The sequence below is a fragment of the Columba livia genome, chromosome 7 (assembly GCF_036013475.1).
Source record: "Columba livia isolate bColLiv1 breed racing homer chromosome 7, bColLiv1.pat.W.v2, whole genome shotgun sequence".
In the NCBI taxonomy this organism is placed as follows: domain Eukaryota; kingdom Metazoa; phylum Chordata; class Aves; order Columbiformes; family Columbidae; genus Columba; species Columba livia.
In genome coordinates this window covers 38,772,340-38,796,602 of record NC_088608.1, presented here as the reverse complement: position 1 = coordinate 38,796,602, position 24,263 = coordinate 38,772,340, and the positions used below count along the sequence as shown (strand labels likewise).

General features: G+C 39.5%; 1 protein-coding gene across 4 annotated transcripts; it reads left to right on the top strand.

The window, feature by feature from the left end:
- The first annotated feature begins 578 nt into the window (after nucleotides 1-578).
- Nucleotides 579-22,303, top strand: SF3B1 (splicing factor 3b subunit 1). 4 transcript variants are annotated; one of them, XM_065069919.1, is made up of 25 exons: nucleotides 579-815; nucleotides 5,024-5,190; nucleotides 6,488-6,589; nucleotides 7,006-7,120; nucleotides 8,932-9,011; nucleotides 10,184-10,351; nucleotides 10,511-10,745; nucleotides 11,921-12,133; nucleotides 12,511-12,632; nucleotides 13,265-13,462; nucleotides 13,549-13,650; nucleotides 14,364-14,543; nucleotides 14,641-14,727; nucleotides 14,859-15,129; nucleotides 15,388-15,533; nucleotides 15,622-15,768; nucleotides 15,899-16,024; nucleotides 16,411-16,632; nucleotides 16,871-17,053; nucleotides 17,148-17,259; nucleotides 17,346-17,466; nucleotides 17,887-18,018; nucleotides 18,829-19,101; nucleotides 19,588-19,804; nucleotides 21,676-22,303. In XM_065069919.1, exons 1-25 carry the CDS (start codon nucleotides 788-790, stop codon nucleotides 21,832-21,834), a joined length of 3,906 nt encoding a protein of 1,301 aa, XP_064925991.1. In that variant the 5' UTR covers nucleotides 579-787; the 3' UTR covers nucleotides 21,835-22,303. The 4 variants fall into 4 exon arrangements, with proteins under 4 accessions (XP_064925991.1, XP_064925993.1, XP_064925994.1 ...); XM_065069920.1 differs by lacking the exons at nucleotides 579-815; nucleotides 5,024-5,190; nucleotides 6,488-6,589; nucleotides 7,006-7,120 and adding an exon at nucleotides 7,741-8,615; XM_065069921.1 differs by lacking the exons at nucleotides 10,184-10,351; nucleotides 10,511-10,745; nucleotides 11,921-12,133; ... (15 more) ...; nucleotides 19,588-19,804; nucleotides 21,676-22,303 and adding an exon at nucleotides 8,560-8,615 and having other exon boundaries at nucleotides 607-815; nucleotides 8,932-9,005.
- The last annotated feature ends 1,960 nt before the right edge of the window (nucleotides 22,304-24,263 follow it).

Below are 24,263 nucleotides of genomic sequence, written 5' to 3'. Positions count from 1 at the left end.
TTTGAATTAATATACTTGATTTCAAACTCCATTATGTAGTATTTTTGATTCTGTTATTATTAGAATTCACCTCCTTGATCTTAGATTAATTCTTGCATGGATTAATATGACTGTGAAGTCTGTGTGATCACTTTCTGATTATTTTGGCTACTTTGAATTCATATGCTTCATTTCAGACTTGTGGTATTTCTGACTGTGTTATTAAAATTCACCTCCTTGATCTTAGATTATTTCTTGCATGGATTAATACAATTCTGAAGTCTTTCTTTCACCTGCTAGTGGCTTTTGCCGATTATAGAACCATAGCTTGCATTCCCTCTTTCAAGAGAAAATACTGAATGACGATCTGCCTGAGGTGCTGCCGTCCAGTTATGCCCCCATCTTGTGGCAAGTACACATCTCAGTGCTTTATTGTGATATCTCGCCACTCACGTGTTGGTAGCGGACCAGGGGCTCTGCTCAGATTAAAGCAAACAGCCGAGTGCGCAAGCGCAATGGGGCCGGAGTGCCTGCACAGTGCCCTCCTCCCTGCCGCTCAGCCGCGCCCTCATTGGTTAGCCGCGCCATCCATCGCGAAGTGGGCGTGGCTTAGGTCCCGGTCCGGAGGTCTGCGCAGCGGACGAAGAGACGGCTGTTCGCTGCTGTCACTACGCCTGCGCAAAGCGCCAGATTTGGGGGGCGGGCACTCTGCAGCCGCGCTTGCGCACTGTGCTCTCGGCCTTCCCCCTTGTAGCGGAAGTGGCGAGGCCGCGCCAGTTCCGCCTCGGCGTTGTTCGCTGTGGACAAAATGGCGAAGATCGCCAAGACCCATGAAGGTAAAAAGTCTGAAAAAAAACCAACCCGCAGCGGCGCTTCATGCCCCGACGCCTTTGGCCTTTGTTTTTAGGTTGTGTTTTTCCCCAAATCCGGGCAGCGCCAGCCCGGGCTCGGCGGGCGGGGGCCGGGCGGGCTCTTCCCGCGGCGGGCGGGCCGGGCCGGGCCTGTTTGTAATGGCGTCTGTGCTGGTGGCAACGCCATGGCCGGGGCCGCCGCTCGCGGGCAGGGGCTGGGGGGACGGGGCCTGACTCGAAACGTCGATACCACGCGGTTATTCTCTTGACCGAGCCCTTCGGGCTGTGTCCGCGGTAAAGCGGAGGCCGGGCGGGGGGGGTTGCTCGCTGAAAGCCTCCACGGCCCGAGCTGTTCTGAGCGACGTGGGGATCACTGAGAAAAATGCTCTGAAGGAGGGGAAAAAACAGCGGGAGGTCTGGAGCATTTCAGCTGCCGGTTGAGCACCGAGATCTCCTGCTGTTCCCCGGGGAAAACTGGTCTCTGAGCGGTTTAATGAGCGAGGACTCGCCTGGGTAGTATGTTATTTTCGGAGGTGCTGTGTGGCTGTTTTCACCGCTGCTTCCAGCTCCTTGCAGCATGAATCGAAGCTTTCCTGCACAAAGCTTGCCCTGCTCCTAAATATCTTCAGGCAAATAATATTTGTTTTTGCTCTTGGGATGTGCATGATAAATGGTCTGCTGTGTTTTATGTAAATTTACATCTGTAATTCAGTCATGAAAAAACTACCTCTGGACAGTCGTTGTACACTGTGAGGTAGGCAGGGCACCCACATATTCATCGCCTTTGGGGACGGTAAGTTTTGAACTCAAAGCTGTCGTCTCCTGCGGAAGTGAGGTTAACGTAGTCTTTAGCACCGCAGACCTGGTTTGGGTTTATGGAGGAAGAAGAGCTTAAACTGTTCCGTTCACTTTTTTTTTTTATCTTTAATATGATTTTACTTTCTCACGTTCCAGAACATTTTTATAGAATTGTATTTTTTTTTTATATACTGTGACATGGATAAGAATTGTGTGAGATACTACCCAATTGAGTGTTACCCATCACAGCGCTCTGCCTGTCCTATTATGTAAAGAGCTTTTAATAATAAAATAGTGGATTAAAAAAAAATAAGCCACACACACACAAAATTAAAAAAAAGAAAAAAAAACACGAAAAAAACCCAAACCAAACCCCCAAAATAGCTTATTTATTGAGGCAAACGATGCCCCACTGAATTTAATGTTAACGTTGACATGCTTCCGGTTGCATGTGTTGAATCAGAACAGGTTTTAAAGGGGGGGATTGTATGTAGTTATATAATAAATTATGTATAACTGGGTATGATCATGTAATGCTGTCCTTCACAACATGAAGGTATTAGCTGAACATCTTGTTTTGTTTTTCTGAGTTCTGTCTTTTTTCAGTTCCTGGCAGATTTTCCAAATTGAGTAGTTTGTTACTAAATAGTTTTAGCTGATTTTTCATATACTTGTACTGTTTATTAAATACTTGTTGATTGATGTGTTCAAGACACAACTTGAAAGAGGTCTTGAAATGTTTTGGGACTGTTTCAGTTGGGTAGCTTAAGGGGAAACTCTTTTGTTAAGCTGAGGAGTCAAGTTTTAAATGGCAGCTTATAAAGCCTCGAAGAAATGCCTGAGTTTTGAATGCTGTCCAAAGTGGTTCTCAATTTGCATCATTTTTTTTTCTTGCTCAGAAATGGACTAAGAGATCTCCAAACATAATAGAGAGACCTAACATGTATGAGAGTGCTAAGGTCGCTAGAAGTGAAGCTGCCCAGCGCAAGCTAAATGTGCAAAAATATGATAAGGCATGAAAACACAGAAACTCTTTATGCTGTAAAATGCTACTTCAGCAGAGAGACTGATTCTTCTTTCTTCTTTCATGCTGAGGAATGTTTTACACTCCAAATGTTGCAAGTGGAACTATGTGTATGGTAATGGAGTATATATTTTGAGAAATACTATAATGATCTGGCACTGAGCTAGATTTCCAGGGAGTTCTATTTTAAATATGTTGGCTTTAATAATATTCAGAATTCATCATATGTTTCCAATCAACTGTGCATGTTAAAGTTACTTCTTTCAAAATACCAAAATGTGTTAAATAGAGTAAAATACAGAAAAAGGAATGATCAGTAGGATATTATCCTCTCATCCCCATTAAAAAAATCCCATTGCCTTTACTATTTCTGTGTCTTTGAAGTTTCTGTTTGTGTCCTGGTTGACAAAGTCATCAAACAAGTACTTTGCTTTACACAACGTGTTTTTAAGCCACGTGATTACTCTTTCTTAATTTGATTTGTATTTAAGTGCCTTCTGAAGTAGGGTGTGAGCTTTTTCAAGAAAGTGTGAGTTATCAAAGGAAGGGAAACACATTTTTAATGTCAAAATAATCTTTTCCAGCTAAATATGTGATGCTTTTTAATCTAGCAATCTCTGGCTGCAGACCTTTTACATCTAGTGCTTTTGGGGGGACGTCAAATGTTTGTTTGTTGGTTTTACATATATTAGTGGCAATTTGTAATAAGAAAAGGACCCAGCCTTGAGTTCAGCTGGAGTTTACAGGGCTGACCATTTACTTTTAAACTAACCAATTCTTTCAAACATTTAAAAAATAAAACCCACCAAAACTAAGCCCCGCCCCCCAATTTACATCGTGGGTCTAATAACATGGATATCTCAAGGTATCTCAGTGGGAAAACCTTGTGAAATGTGTTTGTACTGATAAAGAGGAATGAGCAACAATAGTAGAAAAATAGTGAGTAGTCAAGATTTAAGACTATTTGTGAAGAGAATTTCCTGCCGTGTTATAAATCGGCAATTTTCCCTCAAGTTAGTGTAGCAGGCAATACCACTTCAGATGGGAAAGGGTGAGTCACAGAATCGATGACATTAGAAGGGACTTTGGAGACCATATAGTCCCGGTGTGATCCTTGGTATTCCTTCAACCACGAAATGCAACTCTTGGCTCTTCTTTTGGCCATGGAAATTAATTGCTTGATCTCCTGAAATTCACGTCATACATGTAATTATCTTTAGATATCTGTTGAATCAAATAAGATTCAGATGGAAACAGTAACAATTTTCATGGAGTTAGCTGTGCCTTAGTATACCTATATCACAATTAAATTTGTTGAATACAGTTGAATTACTGTAACTTATTTTCATGTTACATGAGAAGAGGTAGAAGGAAAGGATGGTTTAATTTGGTTCCTTGTTTTCTGGGTTAAGAAGTTAATGTGTTTTTCTGAAAGTACAAAATTTCTGAGGTCAGAGGTTGCCACCAGAGTTGATTAGAGTCAGACGCTGATACGTTAAGAATGACAAAGCTCCCATTAGTCTTGTTGGAATAGTGATGAGTAAATAACATTTGAGCTGCCAGAGTGAGAAGAAACTGGTCCTTCTAAAAATTTTTGCTAACTTGGTGTGCAGTGGCATATCAGAGGGTTGCTCTTTTGTATGTTCCAAGGTAATACAGCTTTGCAATCTGTTAGATAACACAGTCCAGTGTTGTTTTATTAAACATTCTGAGATTTGACAGCTCGTATGGTAGCTCTTTTGAACTGATTTGGTTTAATTAACGACATTGGCTTGTTAATTGGTGGTAACATTTTGAAAGGCTTTTGTCACGAGAGGATTACCTTTGTTGAGAAAGGGTTAATGTGATGTTGAGAAATATTGCTGTGGTGTAAATTACCTTCTCTGCTATCTCTGGAAGATAGTGAGTTTGAATAGTCTCCTTCAGGCCATACAATTGAAGTTGTAGCCAGGTGGGGATTGGTCTCTTCTCCCAGGCAGTCAGCAATAGGACAAGGGGGCATGGGCTTCAACTCTACCAGGGGAAATTTAGGCTGGATATTAGAAAGAAATTCTTTACAGAGAGAGTGGTCAGGCATTGGAATGGCTGCCCAGGGAGGTGCTGGACTCGCCGGCCCTGGAGGTTTTTAAACTGAGATTGGACATGGCACTTAGTGCTGTGATCTAGTAAACGGACTAGAGTTGGACCAAGGGTTGGACTTGATGATCTCTGAGGTCTTTTCCAACCCAGTCGATTCTGTGATTCTGTGATTTCTTTAGAGATAATCTTTAAAATTGAGTGAAGAGCTCAGTTTGTTGTCCTCAGTAACATGAATGTTACATTTTGTATGTATGTGTAAAAAGACATGAATTTGGTTTTGTCTTTACCTTAGATATTGAAGCGCAGATTCGAGAAATTCAAGGAAAGAAGCCTGCTCTTGATGAAGCCCAAGGAGTAGGCCTCGATTCCACAGGATATTACGATCAAGAAATCTATGGTGGCAGTGACAGCAGGTTTGCTGGATACGTCACTTCTATTGCAGCAACTGAATTGGAAGATGTAAGTGATTTTAAGTATTTGCTTATTTAGCGCATGTGTTCTAAGTATATTGGAATTTGAGTAATTTTTAACAGCAGTTGCTGAAGTAAAAGCAGTTATTGTTGTTAAAGCCATACTGGACCAAATATGTCTCATCTGGGAAGTCCACAAGCTCCAAGTCTGGCTTGTACTTTGTGAATTGTGCTTTGAAAGACATGGAGGCCTAAGAGAAGGCAAAACATTATGGCCTGCTACTTAATCAGTGTTAGCCTTGACTGGAACTGTTAACCTTGTTCTGTTGTTGCTGCCAAGATGAAAAATAATGGTGAAAAAAAAATTCTAATAAAACTTGGGCCAACGAACTTCAGTGACTATTTTAAGATTTCTGTTTCTACTTTGTTTCAAATTTCAAAGCATTTTTTGAGAACTGGCTTTTTCACTGTATTATATTCTCCTTACCTATCTTGCTTGTAAGATTACTTTATGTTAACTTCTAGCGTTAAACATTTGACCACATTTTCAGTTGCAGGAGCAGTCAGAAACTACAGTTCTGACCATAAATACATAGGCAACTATGTATTACATTGAGTTAATTATATTTTTGTGAGGAAGGAAGATTGTTATATTCAATTTAGTACTATATGACATTTTTTACGTTACTTACTATGCGTCATTTATGCAATTCTAAAAGGTCCTTGATTAAAAATTTCCATTGCAGGATGTCAGTGAAATCAGTTCGTAGTTTTAAAACCAGTTTTTCTTTTGGATTGCTTTAAATTATTGCATACAAACTGGCTACTAATACGAGGAAATAGATGGCACACTATGTACTTGTTATTGACATTGTGATTGAGAAGCTATAACTAAATCAACATTAATATATTTCTGAATTTTTCACAGTTTCTGAAGCTTTTTATAGGGTTATTTGCTGAAGTTTTGACCTATATCTAGATGACTTTTAAGAAAAAAGGCTCTGAATTTCTGTGCACTGGTTTTCACATGCTGACTATTGCCAATATGAACTACAGAATTTTTGTATCACTAATGTGGATAGCATACTTGATTAACTGTAGCGTATTGCACAACACTTGAGTCTTGTAGAGAAAAAGTGATCTTTTTAGTGATGTGAGTACGTTTATTGGATTAAGGATTTTGGGAGTGATGAAGCAAACTTTATGGAAAAGCTTGCTAAAATTTGGAATTAACGATTTTATTTGTCCATTTTCATCTTTTCTATGATCGCGGTATGTTAAGTTGACATTATTTTATCTAAATACAGTATCAATATGACAAATTTACCATGTCTTTTTACTGCCAGGATGATGATGACTACCCCTCTACAAGTTTGCTTGGCCAGAAGAAGCCAGGGTACCATGCTCCAGTGGCGTTGCTTAATGACATACCTCAGTCTACTGAACAGGTACATCCTAATTTATTTTTGTAAATAAAATATAATCACTTAGGTTTTGTATTCCTGGAGTATCTTTCTGTGAAATTTAAAAGCTTATGAGGAAGTGTTGAGTCCCCATGCAAAAAGAAGGGGAAGGGTTGACAGCATGAAGTGCTTTGGTAACAGGTGAATAAACTTCTTAAAATAGTGAATTCTTGTCACAAGTTATTTCATAAGACATTCTGTGTTTAGAAAAAAGGTGAAGTTGCAGTTACAGAAGTAAAATTTGTATTAACATAGTATTTTGACATTCCTATATAGTTGAGATTAAAATAAAGTAGGTCTTTTTGGTAATACTGAAAATGAACACAGGCTTACAGTCACCAGACACTTTTCATTGTTCTTCTTACATCTGTAACTAAGAAGCTTTTTTTGTTTGTTTTTAGTATGATCCTTTTGCAGAACACCGCCCTCAAAAGATTGCGGATCGGGAAGATGAGTACAAAAAGCACAGGCGGATGATGATAATTTCCCCTGAGCGTCTTGATCCTTTTGCAGATGGTAATTCATTTTGACTTTCCTATACCCTTTGATCTTTGTTGTCTTTAATTGTCTTTAGCCCTTTGATTTCTGTTGGCATGCTTATAAACTTAGTTTTGTTTTAAACATCCCCTTTTTATAGAGATTTGGTTGAAAACCTAGATCCCATATTCTTCATTTTTATAATACAAGTTTTCTTTCCAGGTAGAAGGACAAGAAAATAATGAGCCATTGCCATAGAAACACAAAGGGTTAAAGGTTTCTCTTTTCATTTTGTTTTGGGTTGTGCATTATACTTTGAACAACTTGTGTATTGAGTGCTCAGATTCTTTCAGTATCTTGAAAGTTTTCATTCCAAGTCGTAGATTTACAGGGTTACTGCTTTTGAAATGCTCGTTCTCAAAATAGAGCACCTAATTCTTACCATCCTATGTAAACTTAGGTGGTATAGATAAAAGAAACAAAAGCAGATGTAAGACTTTGATACTATTAATAGTTCAAGTCTGTTCTGATAATTTTGGAATGCAAGTCAGGAAAAGGGGTATAGTGGGTCCGACAAGCTTTCTTCAGATGAGTTTCACGTGTGGCAATAAGGTGCCTGTTGGCTTAAAATTCGCAGCTATTTTGCAGGTTTTACAAATTAGAATTTCAGCCTGCATGAATTAATAGGGATATTAATTATTTTACTTGCTTAATTGTACTTGCTATAAACATGTATTGTCAGAATTCACAGGCCCATACTAACTGTCCTTAATTTCTTTCCTACAGCAGTACTGCTATATGCCAGTCCTGTCTGCATTCTTAAGGGTGCAGTTCAACACATCCTGTGTAGATTATGGTGAAAAAGTATTCCAAAGGAAAGTCCTATCAAAGCTAGTGTCAGAGTGACACAGCCAATTGGGCAATCATCTCCAGCATAGAAATGTTTCAGAAGTTTATCGTTTTTTCCCTAAATCAGAATGCTATACCACTTGTATAGCAAATCTGCACATTTTGCTAAAAGAAAAGTGGTTTTCTTGTCTTATTTTTATAAAGTTGGGCTTCTTGTAAAGTATTTAAAAGTTTAGTTAAGATACACAGCATAAACCAACTTATGGTATAGAAACCCCATTACCTGTGAGTATCTTTGTGGTGGTATGTGTACGGTATTGCATCCAGCTCCCAATCACAGCTGTACCTTGAGAAGAGGGGGAAAGTGCCATCAAACAGATTTTGGGGGTTTTTGTTTTGTTTATTAGTGAAGCCCTTTTACAATATGAGTCTAGAAAATCTGGGAGAGGTCTCCAGATTTGTCAAACTTCTAAATGGGTCTTTATGCTAAAACATTTTAAACATTACGTAGGTATGCACTAGTTAGTTATAGTCAGATACAGCTAGGATTGAACAGCTTACACAAGGTAATGTTTTGAATATAAATATCTTTCCAAAGTGTTACTAATGGTAAAGAGATAATTTTCTAGGCTTCTATTCTGCTGCTTGAAGTCAGAACTGCTGATGGACACAAAGGCACGAAAGTGTACGTATTCCGGATTAGCAACCCAGGAACCCATCACTTCTGAAGACTCTTAACTGTGTTGTCATTTTATCATTTATATCGTCTTTAAAATATTTGTTTGAAACTGCAGTAGTTATGTTTGTGTTCAAACAGGTTAAATTGATCAGCAAACTGAATAAACGTAAGATACATGTAATTTTTAAAATTTTCAATCAAAAAGTAAAATTAAACGATCACAGAATAATATAATATTAGAGCAGGACAATAGAAAAAGGCAATAGTTTCTGCTTATCCTGTACTCATTGTGCTCCATTCCTGTTGCTGTTCTCTTCTGCAGGAGGGAAGACACCAGATCCTAAAATGAATGCCAGAACGTACATGGATGTTATGCGTGAACAGCACTTAACCAAAGAAGAGGTGTGTGTGGGAAGGGTTTTCCACTTTGTTTCATTTTATAGCCTTTGAAAGCATGTTGAGAAGGTGGGAATGGAAAGCCTGACTTTTTTCCTTGACACTTAAGTCTTTTTCTTTGAAAATCCTGTTTTTCACATGTTCAAAGTCAGTAGCATTTAAAGGATGAAAGTTTTGAAAAGCACCTGTTCTATATAATACCTAAAGAATGGAGGGAGAAATAGTCTTAACATGTTTTAATCTGTTTTGTTTGTTTAATAGCACCTAGACCTTTTGTTCTTTGTTTTCTTTCAGAGGATGAGAGACACAAACTAACAGTCACTGAGGGGGATTCAGTGACAGATGTTTGCTTTTGTGAGCTCTGTGTAAAGGGGATCCAGGAAGGTTTTAAAAGGCTTTTGTTGAAGCATTTACAACATATATTACAGTACTAAGAATAGGTTTAAGGTTGACATTTGGTTTTAAATATTTTTTTTAAAGTACACACTTTATTCATGGCTATTAAAAATTCATTTAATAGGTAAGATATTGGTAGTACAATCAAATTTCTTGTGTGATACCTACAATGCTATCTTGTTTATTGCAGCAAGATCTTGTAGTTCCAGTGGCCTCTGTAGATTTATATTGATTTACCCTACTTGACTTACCTTAACTGAGGAATTAGTTCATAATTTTGACAGTTTTACTGTTTGTGGACCCATTGATAAGTGAAAAAAGTCTGGGTTAGTGTGCTGTTTTAACAATGTCATCTCAGGATTTAAAATAGAATTTCAGGGTTTATGTTATGGGGTATAACTCACATTAACCCGTTTTCGAACTCATCCACCTTTAACTTACTGAAGTGGAATTTGTTTTTTAAGGTATACATGTAGGTGACAGAAACTGATAGCACTCAAAATTCCCCATGAGTTTGCATTTCTTGTAGTAATGACTTTTATAAGACATCAATTTGAAAACAAGCCCTCCAAACACATAGCTGCTCTGTCACTATAGAAGAATTTGAAAATCAGTGAACTTGAAATTAAAACAGTAGCTAATCGCATGTTGTTTGAGCAAAACCTCTAAGGGAAGCACAAAAAGATAAGATGCAGCTGAAAAATCTCCTTTGAAAGTATAATCTGAAGAGGCCTTCTTTAGAAATCTGTTTCTTATGTTTGTCTTTTTGTGCCCTTGAATAGAGGGAAATTAGGCAACAACTAGCTGAAAAAGCTAAAGCTGGAGAGCTTAAAGTCGTCAATGGAGCCGCATCTCAGCCGCCTTCAAAACGCAAACGGCGTTGGGATCAGACAGCTGATCAGACTCCTGGTGCCACACCTAAAAAATTATCCAGCTGGGATCAAGCAGAGGTAAGAATCCTAGTGTTCATCAGCTTATCTACAGAAGACATTATTAACGCTAATCCTCTGGAATTTCAGAAGTTCGTTACTCTACTAAGAAACAGTAACTAGCAGACTTTTACTGGATACTACGAGAGTTATTAATACTTTGTGGTTTGTGTGGTACAGACTCCTGGACATACACCATCTCTGCGATGGGACGAAACTCCAGGCCGTGCAAAGGGCAGCGAAACTCCTGGTGCCACCCCAGGCTCAAAAATCTGGGATCCGACTCCCAGTCACACACCAGCAGGAGCCGCAACGCCTGGCCGGGACACACCTGGTCATGCAACACCGGGCCATGGAGGGGCCACTTCCAGTGCACGTAAAAATCGATGGGATGAGACGCCTAAAACAGAAAGAGGTATTTACGGCAAACTGGAAGGTGCCTAAATTTTGAATGGTTAATTGTATATGATTTTTTCACCTGAAGGGAACAATAGATTGAGAAGCCAGGCAAGAAGTGATTATATTCTGACATCTAGTGGCTGGTGTGATGGTTTTGTCTGAGTTCATAGGATTGAATTGATTAAGGGAGTGGAGCATCTCCCTTATGAAGAAAGGCTGAGGGAGCTGGGTCTCTTTAGTTTGGAGAAGAGGAGACTAAGGGGGGACCTCATTAATGTTTATAAATATATAAAGGGTGAGTGCCATGAGGATGGAGCCAGGCTCTTCTCTGTGGCAAACAGTGATAGGACAAGGGGTAATGGGATCAAGCTGGAACACAGGAGGTTCCACTTAAATTTGAGAAGAAACTTGTTCCTGGTGAGGGTGGCAGAGCCTGGCCCAGGCTGCCCAGGGAGGTTGTGGAGTCTCCTTCTGTGCAGACATTCAAGACCCGCCTGGACATGTTCCTGTGTGACCTCACCTAGGCGTTCCTGCTCCAGCAGGGGGATTGGACTAGATGATTTTTGAGGTCCCTTCCAATCCCAAACATACTGTGATACTGTGAATTCTGCCTGTTAAAGCTTAACTTGTGTCTTTGAAAACACCTGGGCTCAAAAATTGAATTGAAGTTTTGTGGTATATCTAGTGACTGCTGTGGGTTGGGGTTTTAATGTGTAAAGGAGCTCACGTTGAATTGTTTTTTGTGATATGTTTGTGTGTGGTGTTTTTGAACTGTTCAATTTTTTTTTAAGAGGTTAGCGTTCAAACAAGTTTTGGAAGCATTTTCTCACGTGCGTAATTGGAATAAAGCTCACGTAGCTGGGAACAATGAAACACCATTGTTCCATAATGCTTTTATTGAGAGAGTGCATGGAGTACTTTGTCCAATTTCTAGAATATCTGAGTTCTCTTGTATTTTTTAGAATTCTATCTTTTTAAGCTAAGTTTCAGCAAGGAGATGACATGCTCTTTTTCATAAAATGAAGTTCTCTTTGATGTTGTAGTGTAATGCATGTGTGATTTCAATATTCACCGAAGACCAAAGTATTCTTTACTTTAATCTAGTGTATTTGTTTACCTGTTGATTTGTGTAGATACTGAAAATGGGTTTCTCTAGTTCTTTGTGCAGAAGTTGTTTTGTTTTTTCCTTAGATACTCCGGGACACGGCAGTGGCTGGGCTGAGACACCTCGTACGGATAGAGGTGGTGACTCCATTGGGGAGACACCAACCCCAGGAGCAAGTAAAAGAAAGTCGCGATGGGACGAAACCCCTGCCAGCCAGATGGGCGGCAGCACCCCCGTTCTCACGCCTGGCAAAACACCCATTGGCACCCCAGCTATGAACATGGCAACCCCTACACCAGGTGAGCCCAGTCCCTTCTCTAAGGCTTCACTGTCTTGTGGAAATGAACCATTTACCTTTATACAGTGTTTTGAAACAGGCTCTGCCTAACGTGTTCTTCTGCCTGTATGAAAGCGATCAGTATACGCACAGTTTGCCATTTTTAATGCCCACAGCAGCTCAGCTCTGGAGCGGGGAATCAATACAAGGTTACATGTCTGTTCCTGTGCAGTTCAGTTGGTAAAAAACAGATAAAAGGCTCTCTGTAAGTTTGATAGGCTACAGGTTATAAATCCTATGGAAACTTTGGCTCAAGAGAACACTTAACCTTTTAGCAAACAAGTCATCTTTTGCATACAGAAGATTTTATTTTAAAACTTCTTTTGTTTTTTAATATAGGTCATATCATGAGCATGACCCCTGAACAGCTGCAGGCTTGGCGGTGGGAAAGGGAGATCGATGAGAGAAACAGACCACTTTCTGATGAAGAATTGGATGCTATGTTTCCAGAAGGATATAAGGTAATTCATCTGGATTAAAATGTAGCAGACCAGGTTGTGGTGTTGGGTTTGTTTGTTTTCTGTGTTGTCCCAGAAGTAGAATGTTTTGCATTAAGTATTAGTTATTTCTTGTAGATGCTTGTTTAATTTGGTTACTGATTTGTTGTTACTCCTTTAGAAAGGGAGAACTAAAGCTGATCTCAAGGGCCAGTTGTTATTCTGCTTCTCAATGTTGTGAATGCCTGTCAAGGCCAGAAATGAGCTGAGTGGACTGATAATATTAAGGCCAGATGTAGAAAAACATAGTGTCACAAATTGAATTGGCAAGTATGCTGTGTTGATACAAAGACTGAAGCGCTTCTTCAATATTTTATAAAGAGACTTAAAAGAGACTTCCAAGTTTTTTAGCCAGGCTCTCAGCAGCGCAGTTGAGTTTTGTTCTGAAATATCGTCAAGACAGGATAAGCGTAAATTACAGACTGTCTTGGTGAATTTGTATTGCTGTGACCGTGGAATCTAATGTATGCAATAACACTCGCACAAATCCCCAAACAGATAAAATAGAAGGTAGAAATTTAGTAACGTTTTGTATTTGATGCCTTCCTCTTTTTATATCTGTTGTGATAAGATGAATTTTGTTCTTTGTTGTGTAGGTTCTCCCCCCACCAGCTGGTTATGTACCCATTCGCACTCCAGCTCGCAAGCTCACAGCAACTCCCACACCTTTGGGGGGGATGACTGGATTCCACATGCAGACCGAAGACCGGACTATGAAGAGTGTTAATGACCAGCCATCTGGCAATCTTCCATTCCTAAAACCAGATGATATCCAATACTTCGATAAACTACTGGTAAGTGAGATTTCACTCATGCTGATTAAAGTTTCCTGAAGTTTTTTCCTTTGAATACCTGTTTATTTGTCTGCAATTATTTCTAGGTTGACGTGGATGAATCAACTCTGAGCCCTGAAGAGCAGAAGGAGAGAAAAATAATGAAATTACTTCTGAAAATAAAGAATGGCACACCTCCCATGAGAAAGGTAAGATGAATCATCAGATGCATTTATGTAATTTCAGTTTTAAAAAATATACATTTGTTTCCATGTTTAGTTTCAGTTGTCCGTGGGATTCTCTTTAAGATAACCTACTAAACTTTATCTGTTTAGTGCTCTCTTCCTATTCTGTGGCTTTTTGTTTGTCATTCTATGTAATTTAATATTGCTGCTCTTCATATATATATATATAAGTCACTCAATAGTATATGGCTTTTATTTATTTTATGATTATGAGAAACTAGATTTATAGCGTGTTTTGGTTACAAGGCTTCGTAACTTTCTGGATTTTGCTTCTTACTCTTAAATTAGCGGCATAGCTCTTATTTAAGTTTCAACCTTACACGTTACGCAGTACGTTAGCAGTCTTTTCTGCACAGTTTTGCTCTGAATTGACCGTAGCTCCAAGCTGCCTAGCTGCAAGTAAGGGCTGTGGAAGCTACTTTTCAGATGGAGCCATTCCTAATGTGGGACCAGGAGCATACTTTTCGTAGCTAACATCAGCGTGTTTCATTTCATGCATTCGTTTTTAAACAGATGAGCATAAAATTGTTTGAAGTAGAGTTTTGCAGTGGCAGGAGCAAGTATTTTGAAGCCTGTGGTTACAGTGAATTACATTTTAACTTGGTTAATATCTACCTGTTTTGTAGTTGTTCGATGTTGTTTCCTTAGTTTAACTGAGGCTGTTTGGGCTTTTTTAGGCTGCATTGCGACAAATTACTGATAAAGCTCGAGAATTTGGAGCGGGGCCACTGTTTAATCAGATTCTGCCTCTGCTGATGTCACCAACACTTGAAGATCAGGAGCGTCACTTACTTGTCAAAGTCATCGACAGAATTCTTTACAAACTGGATGACTTGGTCCGACCATACGTGCACAAGGTCTGTTGCAGTTTACTGTTTCATCTTTGATTTGCTTTTTTCTGATCATTGCTAGAAGAAGTGTATATTGTAACTGTAATTTGTTCATCTCTTTCAGATCCTTGTCGTCATTGAACCCCTGCTGATTGATGAAGATTACTACGCTAGAGTGGAAGGCAGAGAAATTATTTCCAACTTGGCTAAGGTGAAGTTCCATCCTTCATTAAGACACTGAGTTAGCTTACACGTAGCGAACTCCTGTTTATAGGCATGGCAGAAGATTTATGAACAGCACATTTAATTCCATTTGGTATGTTTTTCATGTTTTTCCTTCAGGCTGCTGGTTTGGCAACAATGATCTCCACAATGCGACCTGATATTGATAATATGGATGAATATGTCAGAAATACAACAGCCCGAGCCTTTGCTGTCGTTGCCTCTGCCTTGGGCATCCCTTCTCTGTTGCCCTTCTTGAAAGCTGTCTGCAAAAGCAAAAAATCCTGGCAGGCCAGGCATACTGGCATCAAGATTGTACAGCAAATTGCAATTCTTATGGGTTGTGCTATCTTGCCTCATCTCAGGAGCTTGGTTGAAATCATTGAACATGGTAAGTTCTGCTTTACCAGGCAAAGTCTATTTTATTCGCTTAATCTTTGGAAAAATTTTCATACCCCAGTGAGGCACGGTGGTAGTAAGGTCCTTGTTTTGTGGGGTCTTCTGACACCAAGAGACTTTGGCTGAACTATGAAAGAGGCATAGTGGTTCATTTCTCCTGAAAATAAGTTAATCTCTTATACTGCCCCCTATATTTTGCTGTTTTGAACTTGAATCACAAGATGTGGTACTAAACGCTACTCTCTTGCAGGTCTGGTGGATGAGCAGCAGAAAGTTCGCACCATCAGTGCTTTGGCTATTGCTGCTTTGGCTGAGGCAGCTACTCCCTATGGCATTGAGTCATTTGACTCTGTTCTGAAGCCTTTATGGAAGGGTATACGTCAACACAGAGGAAAGGTATATCTAAAATACTTTCTTTAGTTTGAACTGACGTGGATGTCTACATTCTGTAACTCACTAGAGACCTATTTCTGCATTTCACTAGGGTTTGGCTGCCTTTTTGAAGGCTATTGGTTACCTGATTCCACTCATGGATGCCGAGTATGCAAACTACTATACCAGAGAAGTCATGCTCATCCTTATCAGAGAGTTCCAGTCCCCTGATGAAGAGATGAAAAAAATCGTGTTGAAGGTGTGTCAGAATGACTGTTTAACATTAATATTGAATATGTATGTTTTTCCTTTTCTTAAACAAACAAAAAAACCATACAACCGAAACCTTACACAGAATTAAAATAGTTGGATTTTTTCTTTCCTGCCAGGTGGTAAAGCAGTGTTGTGGTACAGATGGTGTTGAATCAAACTACATTAAAACAGAAATCTTGCCACCTTTTTTCAAACATTTCTGGCAGCACCGAATGGCGTTGGACAGAAGAAATTACAGACAGGTATTTTGGTTTCTTTGACTGGAAAATTATTTACAGGACAACAAAATTCAGATTAGAATGTTCATTCAGGCTAGATGCTTAATTTTGTCTGTGTCCTGAAACTGAATTTTATATGGACTAGTGATTTAGAAGTTGCGTAGCCAGAAGATTGATGAGTTCTTGGGAGGCTATCAGACATCTGTGAATGAGCCTACATCAGTTGTAAGGTGGGGTACTTCACCCCATTTGTGGTGTTTAAAACATTGCATGATTTTTAAAGGTAAAAACAGTTGTTCGTAGTGTACGTCACATGCTGTTTCTCCTCTTCAGGGTAGGGAAAAGTATATTCAAGGTATAGAAAGTAGATTTTAACAATGTTTTGCTCACTTAACATTTGTATATTTCAGCTGGTTGATACAACTGTGGAGCTGGCAAATAAAGTTGGAGCAGCAGAAATTATTTCTAGAATTGTGGATGATCTGAAAGATGAGGCTGAGCAGTACAGAAAAATGGTCATGGAAACAATTGAGAAGATAATGGGAAATCTGGGGGCTGCCGACATTGATCATAAACTAGAAGAACAGCTTATAGATGGCATCTTGTACGCCTTTCAGGAACAGACCACGGAGGTATGGCCAAGGGTGTTTAGTATTTGTTTGCTCTAATTGTAAGGTAGCTGTTAATCACACAAAAATGGGTGCTTCTAAGTTGATTTTTAGAGTAATTTTTAGATGTCAGTGCTCAAATCAGTGAAATCTAGAAGCTAGCTTTGCAATGTTAGCATTTTAATAGCAATTTTAGATGATGTCAAGTTTAATGAAAACGTCGTATTGTTTTGATCTGATTTTCTTTTGTTTTTACACCCAGGATTCTGTGATGCTGAATGGGTTTGGCACAGTGGTCAATGCTCTAGGCAAAAGAGTGAAACCCTACTTGCCACAAATCTGTGGTACAGTTCTGTGGCGTTTGAACAACAAATCGGCCAAAGTTAGGCAGCAGGCCGCTGACCTGATCTCTCGTACTGCAGTTGTCATGAAGACTTGTCAAGAGGTATTGTATCCACTTCGACCAAATTCGTTGTACTATGTCACAGTAATGCGAGGGAAGAGAAATTTAACTTCTGAATCTTTTTACTTGGTTGCAGGAAAAACTGATGGGACACTTGGGTGTTGTGTTGTATGAGTACCTGGGTGAAGAATATCCTGAAGTACTGGGCAGCATACTCGGAGCACTTAAGGCTATTGTGAACGTTATAGGTATGTTTGTGTGTTGATTTCATGCCTGTTCAAGAGCAAAATTAAAAGGCATTATAAAACTAAATATGCCTCTCTGAATTCACTAGGTATGCACAAGATGACACCACCGATCAAAGATCTGCTGCCGAGGCTTACGCCTATTTTGAAGAACAGACATGAGAAAGTCCAGGAAAACTGTATTGATCTTGTTGGGCGCATTGCAGACAGGTAAGCTGACCAGAGATCACATATTTGACCCTCTGTGTGGATAATTATTGTGGCAAAAGCTAAAGTTGAGTATCAGATTTGGCACCTGGCACCTATTTGGCACCTATTATCATGTCTCTTGACATTTCTTAAGTTGGGTATAAAGCTTAAGATGAGATACTTAACAGATGGTCTGAACGTATTTTGATTATGTTGTTTTGCAAATGCTTTGTAGTTGTCCATTTGTGCAAATTCAGAATGCACACAATAGATTAAGTTTTGAGTAAACTTAACCAGTGAAGGTCTAATGTGAACAAATACCTAATTAAGGAGCTTACTTAAGCAGTCGCCCTCTGATAGCAAATGAATAGGTGCTGCAGTTTCTGTGGTTTTATTTAAAAACTTGAACGTGACTGAAGAAGCAACTGTCTTTTCTTTCAGAGGTGCAGAATATGTTTCTGCAAGAGAATGGATGAGGATCTGCTTTGAACTGCTGGAATTATTAAAAGCTCACAAGAAAGCCATCCGAAGAGCCACAGTGAACACTTTTGGTTATATTGCGAAAGCTATTGGGTAAGTTGGTCTGATACTTATCCACTTCTACACGCATAGTGATAATTCTGAGCTTTCTGGGGAGAAATATTCAAACTTCTCTACATTTAGCATGTTGAATGTGTAAACTTGATTTTACTCATTTTGTAGAACGCAGTCACCTATTCTTCATTAAGACAGAGTGCTGTACTTTTGAACTAAATGTTAGAGTATAATTTGGTAGTAAGATCTGTTTGTCTCAGGAATTTATGATGCTGTGATATGCATTTAGACTCTGTCTGTATTCTTCCAACTCTTCTTAAAATAATCTATCTTCTGTTATTTTTCCCCAAATCAGTACTTGCATGGATTTGCAAAGGTGATAATGCAAGTCAGTAATTTGTAGAATGAAGTACAACTCCATCTTTATGCATATTCTTTAAGTGAGCATTTACTGACTTAATGCAGATCCAGCAAGCAAGCATGGAATGTCATAACTGCGCTTATCTCTACGGGACATTGCCCGTCTCTGACAGTGTGTGTGGTTTTATACAAGTTTGTACTTAGCTGTGGGATCAGAGTAACAGTGGGGAGGCTACTCCTGTCCTCCGGAGCTCACGAGAGGCAGAACGGAAGGCAGGAAAAAACCTAAATCTAGAGAAAATAAAAAATGTTGGCTATGAAAATAAGATCATGTAGTTGCTTAAACTGTTTTAAAGTTTTGTGCTTTCTGTTGTTTCCCAGTTATCTAATTTTTCTTTTTCTAAGGACTAAGCCGCTTGCTGCCTGAAACTCAACTAACTTTAACCAAATCCTGACTGAATCTGTTGACATGCGTGTTATCTCTTCCAGACCTCATGATGTGTTGGCTACACTGCTAAACAACTTGAAAGTACAGGAAAGGCAGAACAGAGTGTGTACTACAGTAGCGATTGCTATTGTAGCTGAAACGTGCTCACCTTTCACAGTGCTGCCTGCACTCATGAACGAATACAGAGTTCCAGAGCTGAATGTCCAGAACGGGGTGTTAAAATCTCTTTCTTTCCTGTTTGAATACATTGGAGAGATGGGAAAAGATTATATTTATGCTGTTACGCCGTTGCTTGAAGATGCTTTAATGGACAGGTGAGTGCGCTTCTTTCCACTCTTGATACAGTTGGCCATAGTCATATTTTAAGTATGTAGCTGGGTCTTAACAATAGGAAATATGCATGTTGTCCTCGTTTGTTAAAAATGTGAAGTGATCAGCCTAATTTTGAAGCCAATGTCTGCAAATAATTCAGATTATATACTCCTATTTTACTAATACTTTTGAGGATTGAAATGATACAAGCATCCTAAGTGCGTCAAGAATTCTTAAATTCAAACGGCTTTTGATAATTTCTATTGTTAATATTTTTGCTGCGGAATTAGAGTGCAGTAATTTGTCAGAAAACTCCATGTTTTTAAATTTACTGATTTTCGTTACTCTGCTTATTGCCGTCAGTAAATATGGATTAAAAGTGTATACTAGTACTTTCAAAAAAAGTGTTACTGAAAGGAAACACTATGCTTATCCAATCACATTGCTTCTAAATATACTTTCTTAACAGACCGCTCTTCTCTTTGCAGGGATCTTGTGCACAGACAAACAGCCAGTGCCGTGGTGCAGCACATGTCTCTTGGTGTTTATGGGTTCGGCTGTGAAGATTCTCTTAATCATTTGTTAAATTACGTCTGGCCTAATGTGTTTGAAACCTCTCCTCACGTCATCCAGGCGGTGATGGGAGCTCTGGAGGGTCTCAGAGTCGCCATCGGGCCCTGCAGAATGTTGCAGTATTGTTTACAGGTACGTCCCCGTGTCTGCCACAATAGCAGAGACACAAATTATCAAGCAGGATGTCTTTCCAGGAGATAAAAAAGTCAATTGAAAACGGTTTTCAGCGAAGGAAAAGAGTCTGGATTTTGCCTCTTTAAAGTGTTCTTTAAACATGGCATTCTGTACCAAGGACTTCAATAATTGAAATACGCAACAAACAGATATTTGGGTGTTGTGAGATAGCTGAATACATTGAGGAATTTGCAGAGAACTAGTAGGTAACTTAGAATAGAAATTGGCTACAGTGGCCTGGCATTCTGCCTTAATGTAAGTATCTCCCAAATTTTGAAGTATCTCCCAGATTAATTACTGGCGAGTAAATTAATAGTGCAAGGGGTTATCAGAGCAAGTAACGAGTGAGATAAATTAAACAAGAGGATAGACAATATTAAATCAACGTTATTTGTCGTTAGCCAAGAAAAACAGTAGGACATTTAAAACTGTGTAAGAGTGAAGCACTAGAAAAAAGCGCTTTGGTCAGAGTGTAAGTTGGGGAATGACCTATTAGAGAGCAGGGTAGGGGAAAGGGACCTGGGGGTCCTGGTGGACAGCAGGATGACCATGAGCCAGCACTGGGCCCTTGTGGCCAGGAAGGCCAATGGTACCTGGGGTGGGTTAGAAGGGGGGTGGTCAGTAGGTCAGAGAGGTTCTCCTGCCCCTCTGCTCTGCCCTGGGGAGACCACACCTGGAATATTGTGTCCAGTTGTGGCCCCTCAGTTCCAGCAGGACAGGGAACTGCTGGAGAGAGTCCAGCGCAGCCACCAAGATGCTGAAGGGAGTGGAGCATCTCCCGTGTGAGGAAAGGCTGAGGGAGCTGGGGCTCTGGAGCTGGACAAGAGGAGACTGAGGGGTGACCTCATTAATGTTTACAGATATATAAAGGGTGAGTGTCAGGAGGATGGAGCCAGGCTCTTCTCGGTGACAACCAGTGATAGGACAAGGGGTAATGGGTGCAAAACGGAACACAAGAGGTTCCACTTAAATATGAGAAGAGACTTCTTCTCAGTGAGGGTGGCAGAGCCTGGCCCAGGCTGCCCAGGGGGGTTGTGGAGTCTCCTTCTGTGCAGACATTCCAACCCGCCTGGACACCTTCCTGTGTAACCTCATCTGGGTGTTCCTGCTCCATGGGGGGATTGCACTGGATGAGCTTTCCAGGTCCCTTCCAACCCCTGACATTCTGGGATTCTCTGAGTCTACACAATTACATCAACACCAGGCACTTGAGCTTCTTTAAATGTGTGTGTGGCAGGAAAACGTGGAGAAGATGTGACAGCATTTCATTAATTATTTGCAGATTTTTTTTTTTTTAAAGTGCGGGGGCACTCAGCATAAAGTTGCTGACATCAGTAGGAAGGTGAAGGAGGTCTCTTGCACTGTGTATTTTTTGCAAATACTACTAGTATATTATTATTTAGAACTGCTTTTTCTAGAGCTTTCTGCTCTTTTTTTAAGGTTTAGTAATAGCTTATCTCATGTTTTCATATCTAGTTCTCTGTACAAATCACAATTAGCAGAGCCAAATATCAGACTTGGTTCCAGACAATTATCCCGCATCGGGTTTTAGTTTTTATTTTAAAAGAAGAAATCAAAACTAGAAATACATCCAGTGGAATTTCTCCCTGCAGAAAAATAATATAAGAAAACCTGCCTCTAAATAATACACAGCTAGTTTAGATAGTCCCAAAAATTGAGAATGGCATATTTAGCATACTTTCTTATAAGTGGTGTTAGTTACTGTAATTGCTTTTTTAAATGCTTACTGTGCAAAATTAGGTTCAATTCAATAACTTCATTAACTAGACCTCAAGTTTTAATACATTTTGTTGCATTCTGTTTTCCAGGGTTTGTTTCACCCTGCCAGGAAAGTCAGGGATGTTTATTGGAAGATCTATAATTCGATCTACATCGGATCACAGGATGCTCTGATATCACATTATCCAAGGATCTATAACGATGAAAAGAACACCTATATTCGTTACGAACTCGATTACATCTTATAATCTTCTTGTTCAGTTTGTTTGTGTTTAATGCACAGTTGTTATTCAATTAAATGCTTCAGATTCGACGATGTAAAATTTTAAAATATTGGCGATCAGTATAGAGCTGGTCAGAGGCAGCGCTAGGAATCCAGTAGCATGATTTTTTAAATATGTCCTTGTTTTTTGATGTTAAACAGTTAAAGCCAGTAGTGACCAAGAAAACAGTGAATACAGTGTACTGGAGGGATTTTGTTTTGGATTCATCTTTATGAAGATTTAGATTTCATTCCTTGTGTTGAAAGGGGAAGTTTATTTGAGAAATAAACATTTGTGTATAAAAACTAATGGATGTGTGGTTTTTGGACAGAGGGGCTAGTAAAACAAGTCCCTTTGGATTAAGTATTTGTTCATGTAATAAATAGCTGGCATAAAACATTTTAACCCTTTTTGTCATCCTCTAGCTTTTGAATAAATAAGAAAAACATCCAAACTGTAGTTAATGTGTGTATCTTTGTCATGCAATAATGTAGCTGTAATCCGGCTGGTGGTCATAGCAGTGGCACTTTATTTTAATGGAAAAAATAGCATTTAGTTGCTGCTTGTTATTGCTTTATCCTCAGTGTCCTGGTTGTGGGACTCGATGAGCTTGTTGAATTTTCAGAAGTTAAGCAGTTTATTGTAAACGCTGTGTGTGGAATCAGTTGTGCAAGTTATGCGTATTAATCACATTTAGCACGTATGGCTGTATATAAAACAAAATATTGATAGACTGTGCCATCATTCCTATAAAGAGCCAGGAAATAACATCCCCAGCACCTGAGAGGAGGCAATTGTAAGCGTGTGTGTGACATAGGAAATGCTTCAGCTCGAGATAAGAAAAGCATTTCATTTCCTTATTTGCTTTTTTCCTTCTGTGCATGTACTAAAGTGAAAAAGGTCTTTATATCTGAGAGTAAAGCCCATAGGTGAAATCACCCTGGTAGTATTGTACGTTATCGTGTGGTCACAAGATAACACGCAGGAGTAGTTGACTGTTGGGTGTTTTGTTCTGAGTCCTTGATTCCATTCGAGTGCTGAAGTTGCCTCTTCCCAAGGCCAGGGCAGTGTTGTTGGCTGATGTCTCTCGCTGTTCTGCGTAAGCTGCGATTCTCTAGCTGTTCAGCACGTAAGAAAATCCCACCCTGCCTAAGCCCTAAGCTTTTGTTACGGGCTCGGGGTAGCACAACATCAGCTTGAGGCCCTTTTGTTCGTGAAGGTACAAATGCGTTAGCTGGAGCATCTTCTCTTTGTTGAACTCTTCCCTTGGAGAGTAACACGTGCGTTCTATTTTTCTAGTGCTGTCTCGTTTAATGATATTGTTTGATTTACAGCTGGCCTGCCGCCTTCAGTAGTTCTGCAAGACAGGACCAAGCAAGTGCCAATAGAGAGGGTGGAGGGCTGAAAGAAACAGTTTTGAGAGACTAACCAAAAGAGAGCTCTGAAACAGGTAGGAATGAGTGATGGCTCGTGACTTCTAGATGCATCTTAACAAAATAGTTATTTTATAATCAAGACAAATTGTAAAAAATTCTGTACTAAGATGGAAGGGAGCAACTTCAGCTTGTTCTCACTTTTTGTATCTTTCAAGCTCATCACTTTAGTTCTCAAAAATATTTGCATAAATCTTTTAGAGGAAGATAAAACCATTTTAGTTTCATGACGAAAGAGGGAAAGGGGAAAGAGATCTGTTTGAAACAGGATTGTACATAATTGTGGTGTTCATTGTTGGGGGTTTTTGCTGACTCGAGTGTCTGGTATGAAGTCTGGTTTGAAACGGTATTGAAGCACGATTCTTTAAATGTGCTGTCATCAGTAGGTCTTTTCTACCTTCCTGAGGCTTTTGTGCATCTGTGGAACTCTCACCTAAAAGGGGCATCTCTGGGTCACACACTGTGACTTTCTAGGAGCCTACAGCACCTGTTAAAGCATTTTATGTCCTTGAGCAACCACACCAAGTTTTATTTTAACGTGTTAAGGGGACAATATCTAGGAACACCGACTTACATTGTTGTTCTGCCCAAGGGCAAAAAGTTTTGGGGACGTTACTATCTATAGACTAGTATGGCATCTGTCCACCTGTAGACAAACGTTTCTTTTCCAGTAGATATCAAAATCAGTAATGAATGGAAAAGTCTTACTTGTCTGCAGGTGAGCACCAGCATCGTTCTGATTTTGGACAACAAAGGGCAAAATGTTAAACTGAAAGATTGGTCCACTGCTATTTAAATTCTGTTAGGGAATGATAAATTGTGCCATTAGTATAGAAAAAATAGACGAGGCTAAGTGAATAAAAGATCTACTCGTGCTGGTTTGCGGCCTGTGTATAAAATGGGAGGTGTGCCATGGCTTGGCAACTGGTACAGAATTACTCTGTGGTGTAAAAGCATAAAATTGGAATGTCCAGAGAGTCT

Bases quoted from the DNA above. Each gene is read 5' to 3' on its own strand.
- SF3B1 (XM_065069919.1), top strand. From the start codon at position 788: ATGGCGAAGATCGCCAAGACCCATGAAG. The intron at 15,130-15,387 runs GTAAGTTCTGCT...ACTCTCTTGCAG, and splicing joins GGTTGAAATCATTGAACATG to GTCTGGTGGATGAGCAGCAG. The intron at 16,633-16,870 runs GTATGGCCAAGG...TTTTACACCCAG, and splicing joins TTCAGGAACAGACCACGGAG to GATTCTGTGATGCTGAATGG.